Raw genomic sequence first — 21221 nt, 5'->3', positions numbered from 1 at the left:
AATATGCATCCTGAGAAGGCATAGAAAAATACATTATTTTAGCCTGTAGATGTCGGTAATTCCCCCTTTCCTGTCAATCACTACCCAGCTCCGCCCCCCCACCCCTCAAGCCCTCCATACCTCTCCGCCCCCCTCAGAGAAAGGGACTGTTCTTTTTTTTTTCCTTTACAAGTTCACAGCATCTCAGCCATAGCAACGCTGCCAGTGCCAACGCACGCAACTTCTTCTCCTTTTATAACTATTTGTTTATAGTTTATATAAAATGTTATTTATAATAAGACTATCACTGCATGTATGTACTGAGGGGATGGACAACAACATGTATTCTCTGCTGCAAAAGGAGAGGAGACTGGAGCAACACGGACATTTAGAGCCTTTTATTAAGGTGCTGAGTATACAAAACGACTAACGTTTCGACCGTCCGCAAGGTCGAAACGTAAAAGGCTCAAAATGTCCGTGTTGCTCCAGTCTCCTCTCCTTTTGCAACTTTGATGTCCCTGCACCTGTGAAGCACCGGATCAGCCGTTTTAGGCTTGAGGCGCGTTGGTAGACTCCCTTTGTAACATGTATTCTCTATTCAACGTCATCGTACGAGCAACAGTTGGTAAACAAATAAGGCACGTTCGGAAATACCGCACCGGAGCGCACTCGCCTATTAGTTTGCATTGCACAGTGCCAGTGGGCTTAGTGCGCTATTTCCGAACGCGCCTATGAAACTCCTGCAATATCTCACCCCACGACGATATCATACTCAATGACTATAGCCTATCATTATTCGCCATACTTTTAACGTGGATTATATCACACGAGCGTTGGCTGCGCGTTGCTATTCCACTGTATCGCATTACAAGAACAATAATGAGCACATGCAATCTACAACAGCTGGTGCACGCCACGAATCAAAGATTAATAATAGTCAAACACACAGCTAATGCGGGTAGTGGCAGTGATTGACTATAAATTAAAAGTAGGCTACCATGAAGCATTTCGGAGTGCTGCAGGCGATTGATTTTTTATTGTGAGTCCACTCAAATAGTACTGCACAACAATTTAACACAAATCATTGCAGTATAAATACTTATAGTTGGGATTGGGACACGAATGCTTGGTATTGCTCCTGGGTTCAAAAAAAGTTTGGTTGCAAATCCACTCTGAACTTGTCCGAGATTTGAAAAACTTTCTGGGGTGAAATGATGTGCGCACACCAAGAGTCCCTTCTTTGACAACTTGGTTGGAACGTTACCGTCAAAAATAAAATGCATCCACCTAGAGCGTGAATCTTCATCTAGGCCAGTTGGTGGAAAGTGCAAGGACTTGTGTTGATTGACACAGCCGACAACGGAGCAGATTGCTTTTTCTCTAGAAGCCATTATTATTATTATTATACTGAAACAAAGTCGCGGACAGAATGAGGAAGAAGAGAGGAGAGCAGGTGGAGGAGAGGAGAGGGGCGGGGATGAGGAGGAGGGGGGCGGGTAGTAGAATTGGTAGACAGGGAGCAGAGGAGAGGGGGCGGGGTTTAGCGTTACATTACGTAGGCCTCCGCCGTCCAAGCCACAAGTCATATTTGCATAATTATTCACAAAAGTCCAGACAGCGGAGAATACACTGAATGTTCAAATTTGTTTTTTTTTTGGTGAAATTGATGTCAAGAAAAGCCAAAGAACACAAAATATCTACAAAAATGTGTTTTAAATGTCACAATCCCTTTAAAAGTGCCGATGGGAGAATGCATGGGGCTTCCACTTCCTGGGCCACTCGCTTTTCTGAAAGGGGGCGGGACTGCGGCGCTCTATAGGTTCATTGTTTGGTCACTGTCTGTCATTCTTCTAAATTATGTCAAAAAGATTATAATATTTTATGATATAAAATGGCCATTTCTGATGATGTTACGATGGATTCGTAACAGATCCTATAATAACTACACACCAGTCGTGTGCTCAATAGCACTGTACGTCTCAGACTGATGTAACATTATGTAAATATGACTAAATAAACAATGCACGGAAACCTTCCCTCGCTGCGTCGCAGAAAAATGGGCCTCGGTTCTGTTATGTGTTCTGTGAAGAACGTTGAAAAGACACTTTCTGTCATCAAGTGCTATTCTGAAGAAAGAAATTATGGAAGAAAGAAAGAAAGAAAGAAAGAAAGAAAGAAAGAAACTATAATGTTTACATACTGTAGTCACATAATATATACAAAGCCAACATGGCTTTGTATATATATTATTAACCTTTGCGAAACCTTTGCTAAACATTAACCACATTGAATATTTTAGAAATGGAAATTCTACCACTCTACAAGCTCACAAAACTGGTCAGGCTACAAACTACTTGGCCTCACTCCCCGAACCCACCTCACCCCTTCCCACTGGAATGGCTTTTTACCTCCTTTATGATGAGGATTTCCTGTTTTCTCGCTATATAGAAGTGTACTGTATATTTGTATGTCTCTAAATGTTATGATTAATTGAACAAGGTGGACCTAGTGATCTAGTGCTTTATTGGTCGTCCACTCACAGTTAACAGTTTTCTGTATTGAGTTGTGCTGTAATTCTGCATGCAAACTGTTAATAAATACTTCAATCAATCAATCACAAAATTGTGAGATTGTAGATTTGAGATTGTAGATTTTTAAAGAAAGATCAGATTTAGTTTTTGCCTATAATGAATGACATGACCAGGGTCAATGTGGTTTAAGAGTTGAACACAGAGCAAGCACACTGTACTTGTGTAGTCTAGTCGTGTGTGTGTGTGTGTGTGTGTGTGTGTGTAAGGCCTCTGTCTTTGGTTCAACTCATAACAGTGTTTTAGTGGCGGCTCAATAAGGGCCTGGCCTTTAGCACAGCGTAGACTTTGGACTTAAACGACTAATCCTCCTTCTAGCATGAACAACACACTGAGGCTTTTGATCAGCTGCTTCTCTATAGGAAATATAATACTGGCAACTTCCTTCACTTCCTTGTGTGTGTGTGTGTGTGTGTGTGTGTGTGTGTGTGTGTGTGTGTGTGTGTGTGTGTGTGTGTGTGTGTGTGTACGGCACATGCAAACAGCCTTCAGGGTCTGTCTAATAAGAGGTTTTGTATGATGGTATCAGACAGGTTAAATGCTGCTGACTGGGACATGAAGAAGAGGAGAATGGTCCAGGATTAAGTCGATGCTTTGAACTTTAGTGTTCTCCTCTCCCCTGGAACTTGACATAATTGCAAGCATGATCACGTACCGACGCCATGGAGCGATCTACACCAGAGGTTCCCAAACTTTTTTCATGGCAAGGACCCCCAAATTGACACTAATTAGCCCGCGGACCCCCATTTGAAAACATATGCCAGGGACGCCGCATAAGAGAAGATTTTTACGGATCTAGCCGAGATTCTCAACCCGTTTAATTTCAAGGACCCCCAGTTTGACATGCATTAGTCTTTAATGGCATTTCTATCTCTGTGACCCCCGATTTACGGTATATTGTAAAATCAATGTTAATTTAACTCTGTGAGAGAGTACAAATGGAACCAAATGGACCTATTAAATGTTTTCAACTTGCTACTTTTCTGTTTTGTGCTCAGAGAGACATTAACCGGAATTGACAGTTAAACATTGACATTTGACCCTGTTGAAATGGCTAAATCTAAATGTAAACAAATGAGCCTTAAAGGGATAGTTCACAATTTTTGAACTTTATTTTACCATTAATATAGTGGTTGCAAGTTGCAACTGTATTACGTAATTGATTGCCCGAGCTAATATTTTGGTGAATAGTTCTGGTCATTTCCGGGGGCACAGGCGGCCACGCATTAAAAGTAAATTAATCCACAAAACTAACGTCATTTGTATTATTGACCCATTTCTAAAATATTAGCACAACTTTCGTTCCACTTTGACCAACATCATTTTTGGGCATAGTGATATGGACACAAAAAACATGATGAAAAATGAACGAAAGTTGCACTATATGGTAGAAATAGGACAACAATACAAATGACGCTAGTTTTGTGCCCCCCACAAAATGATCGGAACTCAAAGTCAAAGTTGTACAATTTGTCACGCACGTAACCGCAGTGAAATTTGTTCTCTGCCTGTGTTTTTAAAAGCATTTAAAAAAAAGAAGACACTGACTCTGCTAACCAAGGGCAGGTAGTTCCAGAGTAAAGGTGCCCGAGCCGCAAAGGCCCGGGCACCCCGAGTGACCAGACGAGTTGCAGGAGGAACCCTATCCGAGGATCTGAGGCAGCGCACAGGATTGGGGTTGCAGCAAGTCTGTTATGTAGATGGGAGCTAGACCATGTAGATAGAGCTTTAAAAGTAATCAATACAATCTTAAAATCAATTTTGTAGCTCACAGGGAGCCAGTGAAGAGTAGCTAAAATAGGTGTGATATGCTCAGAGAGAGAGAGAGAGAGAGAGAGAGAGATGAGACCCACACAATGGGGCTTTGATGTTCTAGGTCTGTCACAATTATTACATAATCGCCTAATCAGAATTATTTGAGATGATCGCAATATTCTTTGCATAATAGTCATAATCGTGTCTGTTGAAAAATGTTCGTTTCATACATGTTTTCAAACATCTTTCCAAAAAGAGCAGGAATAGCAGATGTACAATGAATCGTTAACTTCAATGTTGTAATCATAACAGCCCTATAGTACGTATGTTTGGAGAATGATGAGGATCAAGAGGATGTCTGCAAAAACCTATTAAAAATCGATCAAAACTTGCTGTCAAAATTGACACTGCCCTGAAGCCAGACAATCTCATCAATGTCGTCTACTGATTGCAAATGATTTATGGTGACTCATATGAGCTCTTGTCAAGAAGATAAGATATGCATAGCCATTCAAGCGGAGAAAAGAGTATTATGATAAAGTTTGAAGAGGACACTCCCAGGAAATCCCAGCAACAATGACACTTTTCTAGAATCTAGAGCCATACCATACACTTTCCTTATGCTATAGGAAACCATGTTGAAGGTAAATCCTAATGGTGAGATTCTGGGGAAAGAGGGGGTCTAGCAAGGGCTCACCCCTACAGTATGTTACCAAAGTGGTTAGAGTTAGGGTTGTCAGCATGAGGGAACATAGATACACTCCCCCTGGCATTACCAACTGAAGCCGTCCCTTTTATTTGCATGGACCTCACCCAGCACTGAAATTAAAGGAAGTATTGAAATGAACAGTGCATATACGGTACTCCAGTGATTTAAAAACAATAAGTACAATAGGCATGCTGTTAAAAGACCTGTAAGGGTCCATTTGGGTCCATTTCCACAGTACTGTCAACGTGTCAAGAGTTAAATCAAGACTGAGGATCTTGATGTACCGTACGTAATGGATTACTATTTTTAATAGAAGAGCTGTGTGAAAAATGATAAACCTTGTCTTTAAGATAAGTATAGTCTGATTCAACTCCCAGGGCAGAGTTCACTGAGCACACACGCACGCGCACACACACATGCGCGCACACACACACACACACACACACACACACACACACACACACACACACACACACCCCTGAACTAAGAAACCCATGTGATGTGGGCGCACACAATCAGAATGTCATGCAAATGTCTGTGTCCACATAGGCCTAAACAAAGCTTTCCTCAGCCAAACGCACACACACACACACACACACACACTCTCTCTCTCTCTCTCTGCAGGGCTCCTCCCCATGTGACAAGTCCAGTTAAACTCATGCTGCCCGCTGGTCTAATTACAGTGTATACAGTGACAGAAGAACAAACAGTGCACGCACACACACACACACACACACACACACACACACACACACACACACACACACACACACACACAAAAGCTCACGGAATTGGGGAAAGCTCACAGATCTAGGGTTTAACTCTAGTCTACCTCTGTAAAATAAGAACCGTGTTCCAAAAAAGAAAAGACAAAATTATCCCGTCAGTTTGACTCATATGGATATGAAGAATTAACTGACTTAATTAATTAACAGCAAGAAAGCGCTAATATTACTGCCGCCGAATTACCGTACTTAGATTTTCGCCAGAAACAGTAGTATGAGTGACTGACTATCGTAAACGATACAGAGCCACCTCCGTGACGATATCGGCGAGACAGTTTATTTTTGGATCACAATTCGTATACCATATGAGATGATTCTAAGAAGACCCATGTATTCTCCATACAGAAATGTTTCCACAACCATGAGCTGTCTCTCATGGGCGATATGGCGATAAAATAATTATAGTCGAGACGATACGATGTCTCCACGATATGCCTGTTCAGCGATATCGTATACAGTATATCATGACACAGTGAACGCACATTCTATTCGCAAGTATTTTGGTCTAAATGGTCTGTTACTCCTTTTTCTTTTAGTTTGTGTTACCGTGTATGTGGTTGCACTGTTAAGTAACTTGAAAAACCAACATGAAAAATAATCGCGAGGATCGTGGTACTGCTTCAAGCAGAGAATCGTGATATTATATATTCTTCCATATCGCCCACCTCCAGTGTTGATTTTGTTGACTAAAACTATGACGAAAAATGTTCGTCAACTACCTTTTTTCACTGACAAAAACTGAATGGAGACTAAACGAAAGCTAAGCCTTGATGACTAAAACTAAGACTAAGACTAAATATAATTATGTCAACAAATAAAAACAAGACTAAAATGTTAGGGAGGGACTAGTGGACAAGAGGTCCAGTATAAAGACACTTGGTTATGCTGAAAATAGCAGATCTACAAGCACACAACGTGTCACGCTGCGATGCGTTGTGAGTTTGTAGATTTTAGATGACTGAAATATGACTAAAACTAAATTGTATTTAAAAGACTACTGTATGACTAAACTAAAAATCTAAATGTGCAGCCAAAATCAACACTGCCCACCACTACATGCCGTGTTGTTTGTTTGTGAGAGTTTTGAGGGGTCATGCTGTATTCTGGATAAACCCTATTGCTATTATAGACTTTAGGTCATGCTGTAAAAATACACCCAGTCATACAGCATGACTCATCATGATCCTCCCTGGCACAGTACTTGTGACTAGGTTGCTTTTGCTGTTCTGTCGAGTTATTATAGAAGTAGTGACCAAAGCAGATCTTCGCTAGTTTGTGTCTAATTTCTCTTTTGAGTCCAGAGCTATAGCGCACACACGCACACACACAATCAGCTACAAACTACTGTAATCCAACAGTCAGACTTGAGACTCCCTGTTATGAAAGCCAGGTCAGCCAAGGTCAACCCCATTCATGTCTCGGACAGAGAAATGATTGGACATTATTTTGTCCAAGAGCCCCGCCAGCACCCACCTACCCAACCCCCACAATGCAATGCGATGTGACGTGTGCACTGTGAGCTATATATTCGTAATTTTCGATAATGTTTTGAAAGTATAAACTATAGGGTAAACGTGTAAGAGATTGTGGTGTGAATGATGCAGCCTGCGGAAGAGGTGATGGGTTTTGGAATTTGTTTAATTAATAAATATATCGTCTCTGTTGGGTGGAAAGCTCATATTGCAAGCTATTAATTAGGCTATATTTAGCAGCACAGTACGTTTCCTGATCATAAGAATGCTTTGTACTGAGCCGAAGGCATCTGGTTGACCCAATAAACAAACATATTATTAATAACCAAAACCATCCGCCTGAGGAGAGGAGAGGGGAGGAGAGCACAGGAGAAGAGATGGGGAGGAGAAGAGAAGGGGGGGGGGGTGAGAGGAAAATATAGGAGAGGAGAGGGGGAGGAGAGAAGAGGAGAGGGGGGGAGAGGACAGAAGAGCATAGCAGAGGAGATGGGGAGGAGAGAATATAGGAGAGCAGAACCGATGGGGAGGAGAGGAGAACATAGGAGAGGAGAGGAGAGGAGAGGAGAGATTCAGCAGCATTGTGCCAATCATGCCGACTCATCCTGCTGACCTGGTCACTCACTATTCCTGACAGACAATATAAACGCTAGCTGACATCACTTCCTGTACAGTCAATGTGTTCTCCGGTGGAGAGAACATCATTTACACTCATACCATTACAGTGTTTCAGTAGCGACTCAAATAATGGTTTGCCTTCTTGCAAATAAAGTTTTAATGTTTTATTTAAATTGTATTTAAAACATGGGAGCCATGCATGGGACCCATCCACGAGACTCGACCCGAGCGGGACATGTACGGAACGCGAGAATTCTGACCAGGAATGACAAGTTTCTGGATTGTAAAAATATGCACAGCGCAGGCAACAACCTCGCGTCACCAGGATTTTATAAACACCAGATAAAAGTCACGACTCACAAGGAATCGTCCGTGCTACTTCCCTGTTAATACATATCAGTGTGACATCACTGTCAAATGTATCGTATGCTTAATCGTATTCTTTCCACGTGTGTTTGCGAGCTGAATGTTGTCATACTCTGCTTGTGCTACTGCTAATTACTACTAATTGGGATTATTATTTCGTGTCAACATTCAAGTACAACCATCAGAAGATGTAACCCAGGTGAAGTAATGCATCACTCTTAAAGTTTAACTAAAGTTTGTAAACCTGTCCAAAGTCATTTCTGATACAGAAGGTTATCAAGGCTAATACAACCTTTTCTATCATCCTAGCCTTGTTGATATAACACCATTTAGGACACACTGCATCAAGTTCCTAACTTCCTACCGCGTCACTTCATGCCGCACTATGAGCTTGTAGATCTTTTTATACTTGAGTTAATTTTGAATTCCAGTTTATACCTGCACGTGACAGAGTATTTCCAAAATTCCAGTATGCTACTTGTACTACCACTGGGCCCTGGTCCAGAAAAAGCCACTGAGGTGGAGGAATGTGTGCTGGTTGATGAAGATTTGAGAGGACTTCACCTCCCAGGAGCCCCTGCTGCCAGTCTGTGAGGAGCGCTTAGCTTAATGAGGGATCAGCCTGCGCACACACGCACGCACACATGGAGGCATGCACGCCCAATACACATAAACTTTTTCTTCTCCATGTAACTGACACAAGGGAACTGAATACTCAACTTTCAGAGATGCTTCCACGCACGCACGCACGCACACGCACCTCATGCATTCTGCATGTAATTGAGACATGGGAACTGGGGATACTCAGCTTTCAGAAACACACACACACACACACACACACAGAGCCCGGTGTTTCTTGTTAGGCGCTTCTGTATCTATTCTTCAACTCTTTGTAGGAAACCTGATCGCTGCACTGACTGCATCCACATCCCGCTGTGTGTGTGTGTGTGTGTGTGTGTGTGCGTGCGCGTGCCTGCCTGCGTGCCTACCTGCGTGCGTGTGCTATTATGTTTTATGAATTATATGAGGTGCATCATAAAAACTTGCCTTTATGCAGTATGCACACAGAGATCAGCTGAAGCAACCTCTCTCTTTGTGTGTGTGCGTGTGTGTGTGCGACTGTGCGTGCGTGCGTGCGTGCGTGTGTGTGTGTGTGCCTGCGTGTGTGCGATATGTGATGCGGTAGAACCTGTTTCCAGGGGCAGGAAAGGACAGCAAAGGACAAACAGCACAACCTGGACTGGATGACACTCATGACAGTACAGAGGGTGATAAAGCCGCACCACAGTATGAGCCCTCTTGTGCCGATAAAAGTAATCAGCCTATAAGGACTGATGGGTCCACCTCACCTCCACCTAGCCTCGCAAACCCAGGCGGTTTGTTTTACAAAAGAAAAAATCACACCTGTGTGAACTCCCCTCTCCCCCCCTCCCCTCCCCTCCTCTCCTCTCTCTCTCTCTCTCTCTCATTAGAAGGCAACAGTGCAGCACTAATACTATCTCTCTCTCTCCGTTTCTGGCAAACAGTGCCCCTACTGGTACTCAGTCATACTCGTGCATATACATAGGTGAACACATAGGTAAACACGGACATTGCTGGTTGTAGGAGTGATTGCACCACTCAAAAATCACACCGGTGTGAAGTGAGGGGCGCTCTTATCATCGTACATCATCATGACGTAAAGTAGACACTATGCCTATTTGCTCAGACATTCACATTGTCAATGGGAATTTAATGTTTGATTAAGGCGAAGTTTGTGGACGGTAACTAAAAGCTGGATGTATAGGAGGGTCTAGCGCCCCTCAAAAATAAATCACACTCTTGTGAAGTGAGGGGTGCTCACTGCGGCTGCCTCATGACGTTGCGTGGAGGCATTCATTTGTTGCAGATTCACTGAGACTAGCCACGAGACATGAATGCAGTGTGTTATTTAGTGCCCTAAACAAATATCAAAAATCCATAGATGTGGCTGGCAAATATTTTTTGTTAAAAGTGCTCTAAACAAACCATAGTCCATAGACCTGGCAGCCATATCATCATTTTTCGACCGTGGTCGAGATCATGGATTTCACAATGCCACGCCTGCTTACTGATGCATGTGTCCCTAGCGATGACATCAGGGAACGACAGTTTTCTACCTCTGATCTGCTTTGAGGCAGGATTCCAGAGAAGAAGGGAAGATATAACCTTAAACCAGTGACCAGCAAACTGTGCTCTTCTGGATCGGACTAGTGAAGAAACACGGGGAACGGGGAAGGTTGCCGTATATTAGAGAAGTCGATGGGTGGCTCTTCCAGGATTTTGCACTCTCATTAGAAGGTGGGTGTGCCTCCTTCAGTCTCTTGAGCAGGGCTCCAGGCTCCAACTGTGTTGGTCTTTATCTCAACGAGACTAAAACTGAATAGGTAAATATAGGCGAATGAATCCAACAATAACCACGTTAAAAAATAAAACACTCCTTTGAAACAGGTTGATGTCTTGGGTTCATATTTCTTCCCAAAAGGACTTTCAAACTAGGAAGGGTATGGCCTGGTCAGCCTGCAATAACATGCATAAGATCTGGTCATCCCAGCTTAGTAAGAAGTTCAAAGTAAAAATATTTAGGACGGCCGTCGAGCCGATTCTACTTTATGGCTCAGAGAACTTCAAAAGCCTGGGTGAACAACCCAAGAAATTATTTTCATTTCTGCCAAGCTTAGATGACTTCGATTTATATTAGATACATTTGTGTGACTGTAAAGACGAAACGGAATTGCTTGGGTGGAGGAGGCTTCACTATATTGTACTCATGGTTAGAGCGTCCATGATCCAGAGAAACTGTATGATGGAATCATTTGAAAATGTAAATACGAGTGACAGTCACCGTGTCTCAAAACAGATAAAATGTACCAATGAATAAGCAGTTTGCTGCAGATAGATGATTACTCCATAGATACAGGTGCATTTCTTTAAGTCAAGGACCCCCAAATCAATATGTAATTGGCTGCGGACCCCCATCTGAAAACCAGTGGTGGAGAAAAGTACTCAAACTAGAAATACTCTAAATTGCATATGCAATTTACAATTTAGGCATTTAGCAGACGCTCATAATCCAGAGCGATTTACATTGCTACAATAATATTCTTACATTGCTACAATAATATTCTTACATTGCTACAATAAGTCCGGAATTCAAAATTTACTTGAGTAAAAGTACTAAAGTGTTGGTATCAAAATGTGCTTAAAGCTGCTTGATTGAGACGTACTACAAATAGACACTTCTATATAGTTAAAGAACAGAACAGGAATTCATCATAAGCTTAGTTAACTTGTGAAATGGGACATTCTGCAATGAGTACTTCCTACTTTTGGTACTTTAAAGCTGCTATAAGCAATAATATATCAGAAAGCCAGCAATGGGTAGAATGCTAGATGTGACACATCTAGCCGGGGCCGCAATCTGCATTCAAAGATGTTCCTAGAAGCTTTGTCATTGGTCGAAAGAAAACCAGGTCGCAATGACCAATCAGGAAGCAGACAGGCAAATCGACAGTACAATATTTACTTCCGAGATGTAGTGGAGTAGAAGAAGTAAAAGTACAGACATTTCAAAATATCCCAGTAAAGTATAGTAATATATCATTACATGCCTGTACTTACTGTATTTACTTTACACACTGTGTGCCATGCAGCTGTGTGTGACTCTGTTAGCCTGTGACTATTATTGTGCATGTGTGCGTGTGTGTGCGCACAGTGATGTGGGACGTGCCCCCCTATGGCATCTGAAACACAATCTCCTGCATCATTATAAGCAACAGAACAACATCATCACTGGGCTACATTATGTCCATGTGTGTATATATTTAGATTGATTACAACACATCATATTTCAACACATGAGTCGGCCAGCGTTGAAGGAGAATACGGTGGTGTGGACTGGATACCTTTTGTTAGTAGTTGAATTGCATCTTTGATGTACAGTAGGATATTTACAAACTGTACTTTTTTACAATTATTTGACAGATTTGATTACTAGGTGAGGAAAACTTGCAAATTGTGATCCTGAAAGGCATTCTGTCACATTCTTCTTCACATAATAATACTGCATGACCAAATAACAAACAAACATAGGCCTAATGGTAAATAGATGGCAAATGGTGCATTATATTCAGTATTCACCCAAATAAATACACACACATTCATACACCGATGGCAGAGGAAACCATGCAAGGCAGTGAAGGCACCAACCTGCTCATCGGGAGTAATTCGAGCTTCAGCATCTTGCTCAAGGACACTTCAACACTAATGAAGCCACTGCCGCCTAGACAGGACTATACTTCCCAGGACATTGCCTCCATATTGTACCTGGTATCAGGTACTGTGGCCGTGATATGCTGAAGCAATGGAAAGAAGACACTTTTAGAGAGCTTATTGCATATTGACTATGCTGTACCCAGTGTCATATAGCATTAGCAGTTGTCGAAAATATCTTTGTATGACATGTGTATTTGGTCGTGGACCCCCATCTGAAAATGTTTCATGCCTTGCCAGGGACCCCCAGAAGAAAGGATTTGTGTTTAAAAAAAATCTAAACGATTAAAAACAAAATCAAGAAATATCAGATGTACAGTACAAGCTCGTAGATCTGCTATTTTTTAATAGCCTACATGAAAGAATAATGTGGTTGAAATGATTGTGATCATGCCATATTAACTACTTTTGCTGGGGAAACTCTGGAACCACTGCCTAAAATATGCTACAGTAGCAGTACCCCCCGTTCCAGTCCATGGACACCATGCAAAGCTATCCGTTGAAACATGAACCTCCGCTGGCGTCTCCGCTGCTCTACTATCAATTATGAATGTGTCACTTCACGGATGTTATGGAGCACTGGTTCCCAAACACTGGGTCGGGCTCGGACCCATTTGTGGGTCACGTCACGGACACATTTGTATGGGTCCCCTTAATGTTGGTTAGCTATACATTTTGTTTTTAATTATAAAAATAAATACAAAAATCAAAGATTTCTTTTCTTAGTATTGTGAGCCTGTATATTTGCTATTTTTACTAGTTTGGGCCCTGGGCAAACGTCTAATTTCTTTTTTTAGTCTTGAGCTAAAACGTTTGGGAACCACTGTGGAGGAACTGATGTCCTTCAGGAGCACGTCGTTCAACATAACAATCTGTCACTCCGCCACATTGCTTCTTCCAAAAACAGCTGAGTTCAGCGTATACTTTCTCCGAAAGTACAAAAGACAGCACTATCTCTGCCAGGTTAGAACACCTGGGAGATTATGTTTTCGTCCCTGTCCGTGTGCGTTTCTGTCCGTCTGTGTGTCTGCCAACAACTAATCTAGGTCATCGCAGGACAGATCGAGCCGGCGTCACACTTTGCACGCACATGCCCAGTAAAAAAAAAGAAGACGAAAAAAAACCAGCATATTATGAACGCAACATTGCATCTCACACAAAATTGGAATACACACACACACATGCACACACACAGATGGGCAATTATGTAAGGAAAACAAAAGCTACAGAGAAGCGTGTGTGTGTGTGTGTGTGTGTGTGTGTGTGTGTGTGTGTGTGTGAGAGAGAATTTGCAGAAATGTCCCATCTGCATGCATTCAGCTGTGCATGAATCCTTCAAAGTGAAAGACAGCAGCGCATACTGGATATAATATTAGTAGGTCACATCAGCCAGCATCTACTGCCATCACAACAGCCTCCCAAAACCTGGGAAATACTGTCACTGTAGCGAGAAAGAACACACACTGCAAACACACTTTGTCTTTCTCACATCACAGCATTAACAAAACGAACACCTCCTCCAACACACACACACACACACACACACACACAGCTCTCTCTATCCATTACCTCCAAGAAAAAAGTAGGAATTACAAGTACAAAGAGTCCTTTTATCACCTTGAACATGCAGGTGGGGTGTAGGCGGATAGCGCTAGACTAGCAGGCTGAGGCAGGAAGCCGCACACACGCACAGTTCACATACGCACAGTTCACATACGCACAGTTCACATATGCATGCGTGCGTATGTGAACTGTTGCGTGTGTACATTATTAATCAAGCTAAATATCAAATCACTAGTTATAATCTAAGTTACACTGTAGCTAGTTAAATGATAAATCCTCTAAATAAAGCTATTTAAAACTTAGTCATAAGTTATATTTTCAACAGGTTAGGGAGCATTGCATTGCTTCTCTTCTCATGCAATTTAATTGAACTTCGTATTGATATCAAGGCGAAGCAATCATGTTACAATTTACAATGTAGTCATTTTGCAGACAACGTTATTATCCAGAGTGACTTACAAAGTATAAGATCAGAGTAGGAAGTCAGTAGTGTAAATGCCACGACGAACCAGAGTCATCAGAACAACAGGCCAGATGTAAACAGAGTGCAAAGAATACAAACAAGTGCTACAAAGAAACTAGGATACCAGGTAAACATCAAAGCCAACATCTGTTTAAATACAATTTTAGATAGTATGTTGTTTAGAAACCACATGCTATCTAAAATGATTGGTTCTCAAAGTTCTCAAAGGGGACTCCCGAGGTGGGAGACCCCAGCTAAATTAGTTAATATATAATTAATATGGCGTCGCAATCATTTTAACAACTTTAACCATATAATTTGGCTATATTCAAACATAGCAGACATAACAAGCTTGCATATCTTTCTTTTTTTTCTTTTTTTTTTTTACATTTTAAAACTAAAGTCTTCTCTTCTGGAAGTCCCTGACAGACAGAGGTCAAATACATATCAATTTGGAGGTCCTTGACTTGAAAACGTTTGAGAAGCACTGATCTAAATGACAATGCATAACATGTAGTAAACATTAAACAAGACTAGCATCAATCTATCTACTGTAAATACACGTCAAGCAGTGTGATACAAATAGAGGAGTGTCCGGGTGCGAGGAAGAGAGTGTATGTGAGGAGGTCAGTGATAGAGAGGGGGGAAGGGGGGGTGTGAGGTGGATTAGTGCATAGTCTGCAGGTGAGTGTTCAGACTGTGGTGGAACATGAGGAGCGAGTGTGCAGATCTGGCTGGGGCCAGGTGCAGGTCATTACAGCATTTATAACAATAAATGAAAAAAGGAATAAAAAAAAACCATGGGCACCAGAAAAAGGACGGGTGTTTTCAATGAATCTAACATGGTTAAAATGGGTTTGTATATGAAGGGGGCGGGGCTGCTAAAATGAATATCAAATATCTAAATACAGAACCAAGCAATTTAAAAACTGCCTGGGGTGTTCACATAAGCTTGATAAGCTAGTTTGGAAACAAATGGACCCTTATGGGCTCTGTAACTCTGAGAGTGTGCAAATTGATCCAAATAGACCCGTTAGGGTCCATTTGTACACTCTCAGAGTTAAATTAACATTGACTTTACAATATAAATTGACATTAATGGCATAGATAGAAATGCCATTAACCGGCTTATGGCCAGTGCCGTAATTGACGTACTGAATCAATAAACGGGGGTCCGTCCGTAGACTGTCGAACTGGGGGTCCTTGAAATGAAACGTGTTGAGAATCACTGCTAGAGCCATAAAAATATTCTCTTATGGGGGTCCGCAGGCTAATTAGTGTCAATTTGGGGGTCCTCCCAAAGTTTGGGAACCACTACTCTAGATGCTGTGAAGTGTAAACTTACAGCATTGAGGGAATGTGACTGTCCAGCACCTCGCCAGGGCCCTGGGCAGGTGGAACAGGAGCCAACAAGGTGTGTTGTGGTGGATACAAATTTAAAGATAGGCATCCAGCCAGGCATCCAGGCATAATGATGCATTCTCCAAGTCCTTTAAAATAATATTTTCAACTGTGTAAGCAGGGGATAAATCACTTAATACATATCAATTTGGAGGTCCTTTTTTGACAAAAGGGGGAATCTAGATTCAGAATCTAGATTCAGAATCTAGATTCAGAAGACGCTATTGTCGAAGCGATAGAAAGTTGTCTTTGACATGGACTCACACGACCACAACACACAATTACAAGACAAACAAGGCCCTCAATGTCCTGATTATCTTGGAGACTGATTTTAAAACCTTCAGATTGATTTATAAGGCTTATTGATGGACGTAATAGTCAACATTATATCATTTAAACAGTTGGTTCATGTGTCTCATTCTGAAACTCTAGGGTGGAGACCATGAGAACTCTAGGGTGGAGACCATTAGAACTCTAGGGTGGAGACAATGAGAACTCTAGGGTGGAGACCATGAGAACTCTAGGGTGGAGACCATGAGAACTCTAGGGTGGAGACCATGAGAACTCTAGGGTGGAGACCATGAGAACTCTAGGGTGGAGACCATTAGAACTCTAGGGTGGAGACCATTAGAACTCTATGGTGGAGACCATTAGAACTCTAGGGTGGAGACCATTAGAACTCTAGGGTGGAGACCATGAGAACTCTAGGGTGGAGACCATTAGAACTCTAGGGTGGAGACCATTAGAACTCTAGGGTGGAGACCATGAGAACTCTAGGGTGGAGACCATTAGAACTCTAGGGTGGAGACCATGAGAACTCTAGGGTGGAGACCATTAGAACTCTAGGGTGGAGACCATTAGAACTCTAGGGTGGAGACCATGAGAACTCTAGGGTGGAGACCATTAGAACTCTAGGGTGGAGTAGAGACCATTAGAACTCTAGGGTGGAGACCATTAGAACTCTAGGGTGGAGACCATTAGAACTCTAGGGTGGAGTAGAGACCATTAGAACTCTAGGGTGGAGACCATTAGAACTCTAGGGTGGAGACCATTAGAACTCTAGGGTGGAGTAGAGACCATTAGAACTCTAGGGTGGAGACCATTAGAACTCTAGGGTGGAGTAGAGACCATTAGAACTCTAGGGTGGAGACCATTAGAACTCTAGGGTGGAGACCATTAGAACTCTAGGGTGGAGTAGAGACCATTAGAACTCTAGGGTGGAGACCATGAGAACTCTAGGGTGGAGACCTAAAGTGATCAGAAATACAATCGGTGGGTGCACTGTAACCTCCAGGCTCCCCTCTCTTTTATCATAATACAGTAGTATGCAATTAGTCTTACTGTACTTGTTGGTATTTTGTAGGCCAACCAAGTTCCTCAGTCTGCCCCCATCAAATGAATGAATGAATGAATGAACACAAATAAGCGATGCTCTCCCATAATTTGAACTTTTTGTGAGTACAGTGTGAACACAATGGCACGACATTTCCCACATGAACACATGCCCCTCTGTGAGCCTTTTTGTCATATTACCAACAGGCTGTGATTGTGTTCCAGTTTGTGCATTGAGCGTGTCTCTGGACTGTGGACATGCTTTTGTGTGTGTGTGCGTCTAAATAAAATGTCTAATTATAAAATGACGTGATGCTGCATGAACTCATTTTTCTGGGGGATCCCTGGTCCCCACTTCGAGAACCTCTGGTCTACATTCCATTGTAAGCTGAACTCTATGCAGTATAACTTCACTCACTGCTCAATCAATGGTAACATTACTGCTGAACTGATTGCTATAGGCCTCAGGATGAAGATCCAATTGACCACAGGCTCGCTGTTTATCTGCAGAGACCAGAGAAGAAAGACTAAGGATACCAAGTTGGCTTTGTAAATAGAGGAGCTCTGGGTCAAAGTCTGAGCACACAGTAACAGAGGAGGAACGGAGAGAGAGAGAGAGAGAGAGAGAGAGAGAGAAACATGAGAGCCAGCGTCTTTGTCCCGTCTTCTTTTGCAGCGATCTGGCTCACATGACATTTCAGATAGTCTTTCGTACACATCCAATCCCCCTGTCGCCTCTCACCATTGTATCTCTGCATTGTTTCAGTTTCTGTATTGCTTAGTTATTGCCTATAGAGCTACAGTATACTAGATAGATATATACTCAGCTGTATGTCAAACTGAATATACAGTCAGGCTGTGAGTGACCAACTGGGGGGCGTGTGTATTAGTCCAGAAGTTGTTCCATCAGTAGCCTACTTTGATTGCCATTAAGGGAAGGTGTTCCTTTTCAAACCATCTCTATGCCAGACTTTGCCAGTTAGAATACATTTCACTAAACATGGCTGTGTCGGGTAATTTCTCATTGGGGATTTGAGTGTAGCGAAGCACATTTTGAGACAGTTGAAGAAGGAAACGCACAACTGTGTATAACCATTTGACACAGGTTCCTCCCCGACTCCATATGAGGTCCACTTCTGTTCCTCACTGGTATAGAGCCCAGAGGGACTCCGCTCTCAACAACGCAAGGGGTGTAATATATAGTTTTTCAGAAAATATAGGTCAGGATTTGCAAGACCTTTTTAGAATTGGCCTTGTATGTATAGTTTAATAAGACATTTTATTTTACATGCCAAATTTCCATTCATTCTGAACAAATTATAACAATACTATGACAGAACCGAATATTCAAAGCAGGGAGAAAATTATCTGGTAAGAAATATTGATTTCTCCATTTAGGTAAACCCTCGACACAGCAGGTCCATCCATGCTGCACGCACACACACACACACACACACACACACACACACACACACACACACACACACACACACGCACACACAGTATGTCAACAAAGGAGACACGATGTGAAACTATACTATACTGTGTGCGCTGTAAACTGATGAGAGATGATCAAACTCAGGTTTTACATTAAAAATGAATATTGAGAATAATGTGCAGGCGCACAAAGTAATAATAATAATAATAATAATAATAATAATAATAATAAAATAAGGCAGGCAGGCAGCCCTATGGCTAATCCCAATTCTCTCTCTCTCTCCTCCTCCACCACACACACACACACACACACACACACACACACACACACACGCTACATAAATAAGCTTTATAGCATTTAGCATATTATGCAATAGTGGCATCATTGTTGCCTTTATAATGGCACCGTTGGCACGTGCATCATCATCATCACAATAAAACACGCAGGAAATAACAAGTGCATGCATTGTCCCCGACTAGACTGAGAGAGAGGCGCATCTTTCTCTTTCTCTCTCTCTCTCTCACACACACACACACACACACACACACACACACACAGACAGCGGGTTCTTACCTGAGGGCGACCCGCACCGTGCTCTCATCCTGTCCCCCGCAACTCGTCATGTTTGTCACCCCGAAGGATGAGTGGACCAACCCGGGTTCAAAATAGACAGATGATGTCCCTGTCGGCTTTCTCCTTTATCGGCTTAACGACGAGGAGAGTCACCTCCTCACCCCCTCCTTGCACGAGCATGGAACAAACACAGCCTGGTGGTCGTTTTTTTTAATTTGCATATTATCACACATAAATATGCTGTCTCTTTCACCTGTGCGCGCGGTGCATATTAATTAAGTAAAAATGTCGGTGACGTTGTTAAAACTACTACTACTTGGAGGTCGCATGTCCAGCGGTCTGTGTGAGACAGAGCCCCGCTCTCCCCCTCCCTCCACCGGCTGCAACGGAGCTCCTCCTCCTCGTCCTCGGCTCGGTTGGTTGGTTCACTTGGTTGGTGGAGGCAAGGTTATAACGAAATCGATTACCTATACAATTAAGTGACTCTAGGGGTAGTCGAGTAACCTCGCGTCACCAGGCTTTTAGGGGTAGATGTATAAATCGCTTTAAATTTGAAATGAAAGGTCATATAAAATAATAAATATTATATGACCTGACTGAACACCTCAGACTTTCGGCAGTGGGATATAGATGATAAACGGTGTGGTGTGGGGAGGGGGGGGGGGATTTTGTCATTTCAATCTATTGAAACATGCAATGTCTTTGGACTACTGAATGGTCATACTCATTGGTAAGCAGCCTGCCTAAAAGTACATCCCACTATACTATTTACCCTGCACAGGTGTTTTGAATAATGTTGACTACCATACCAAGCATCCATACTTATATATGGCAGTTGGCACCATCTTGTGGTTATTAGATGCTATCACAAGACCACATAAAATGGGAAGTCCTGTTTTTGACGAATGGACTATTTTATTGAATACTTTTCCATTTTAATCATAGCAGCTTTGCTTTGCTAACCATTCAAGTGGCCTGCTGTCTAGTTCAGGTTAGTAGCCTACTTAGCCTACATCATGTAAATCAGTGTGCCCCCCCCCCATTTTTTAAAATGTATTTGGCCATGGACCCGGATCTAGAAATATAGGTATAATATATATTTATATATTATACTATTATATATATTATGTATGATATACTATTATATAATAATATAATAGTATTAAAATGTTTTAAAGATTTTCCAAAATGTGCACAAAAAAGGTATTTTGAAAATACAACACGTTTTGAGTTTTTAGATAATTTCTCCATCCAAATCAACAAATAATTCTTTATAACTGTTGTTTTGTGTTGGTGTTGATTTAAAATGTCAGGCCTAGATTATGTCACCACCTGACCTGTGCCTTATTTTTAGCATCACAAACATAAATTTTCATCAAAAACAAAAATCTATAATTCAAGTTGCACAAGACAGCTTTTATCTCTCTGCCTCACTGAGCGTATAACCAACGGGACGTCCATACGACGTCCCACAGACCTCTCTGTAAACACCACCCCCAAAACGTACATATACGACGTCCTGAGCACATAACCAACGGGACGTCCATACGACGTCCATACGACGTCAAACAGACCTCTGTAACCACCAACCCCAGAACATACGACGTCCAGGTCGCCGTCCCAGCCAGACGTCCATACGACGTCAAAAAGACCTCTCTGTAACCACCAACCCAGAACGTATACGTCCAGGTCGCCGTCCCAGCCAGACGTCAAAAAGACCTTTCTGTAACCGCCAACCCAGAACGTATACGTCCAGGTCGCCGTCCCAACCAGACGTCCATATGACGTCCGTACAACGTCGTCGATACGACCTGACAGTCAAACTCAGGATACGACCCCGAGACTCACAGTCCGTTGCAAAAAGACGTCCATATGACGTCCATACGACGTTG

The 21221-nt window shown here is 42.2% G+C and overlaps 1 protein-coding gene across 2 annotated transcripts in view; it reads right to left on the bottom strand.

The window, feature by feature from the left end:
* The window catches only part of LOC308310969 (kinesin-like protein KIF21A), a 67123-nt gene extending 47532 nt beyond the window's left edge, over positions 1-19591 (bottom strand). For both annotated transcript variants that reach the window (XM_080757457.1, XM_080757458.1), the window contains exon 1: positions 19330-19591. In XM_080757457.1, coding sequence (XP_080613583.1) covers positions 19330-19379 — 50 coding nt within the window. In that variant the 5' untranslated portion in view covers positions 19380-19591. The remainder of the gene's footprint in view (positions 1-19329) is intronic.
* Between the last annotated feature and the right edge of the window lie 1630 nt (positions 19592-21221).

This window comes from Protomyctophum bolini (genome assembly GCF_963924005.1).
Source record: "Protomyctophum bolini genome assembly, chromosome: 23".
Classification (NCBI taxonomy): domain Eukaryota; kingdom Metazoa; phylum Chordata; class Actinopteri; order Myctophiformes; family Myctophidae; genus Protomyctophum; species Protomyctophum bolini.
This window is presented reverse-complemented; position numbering and strand designations above follow the sequence as displayed.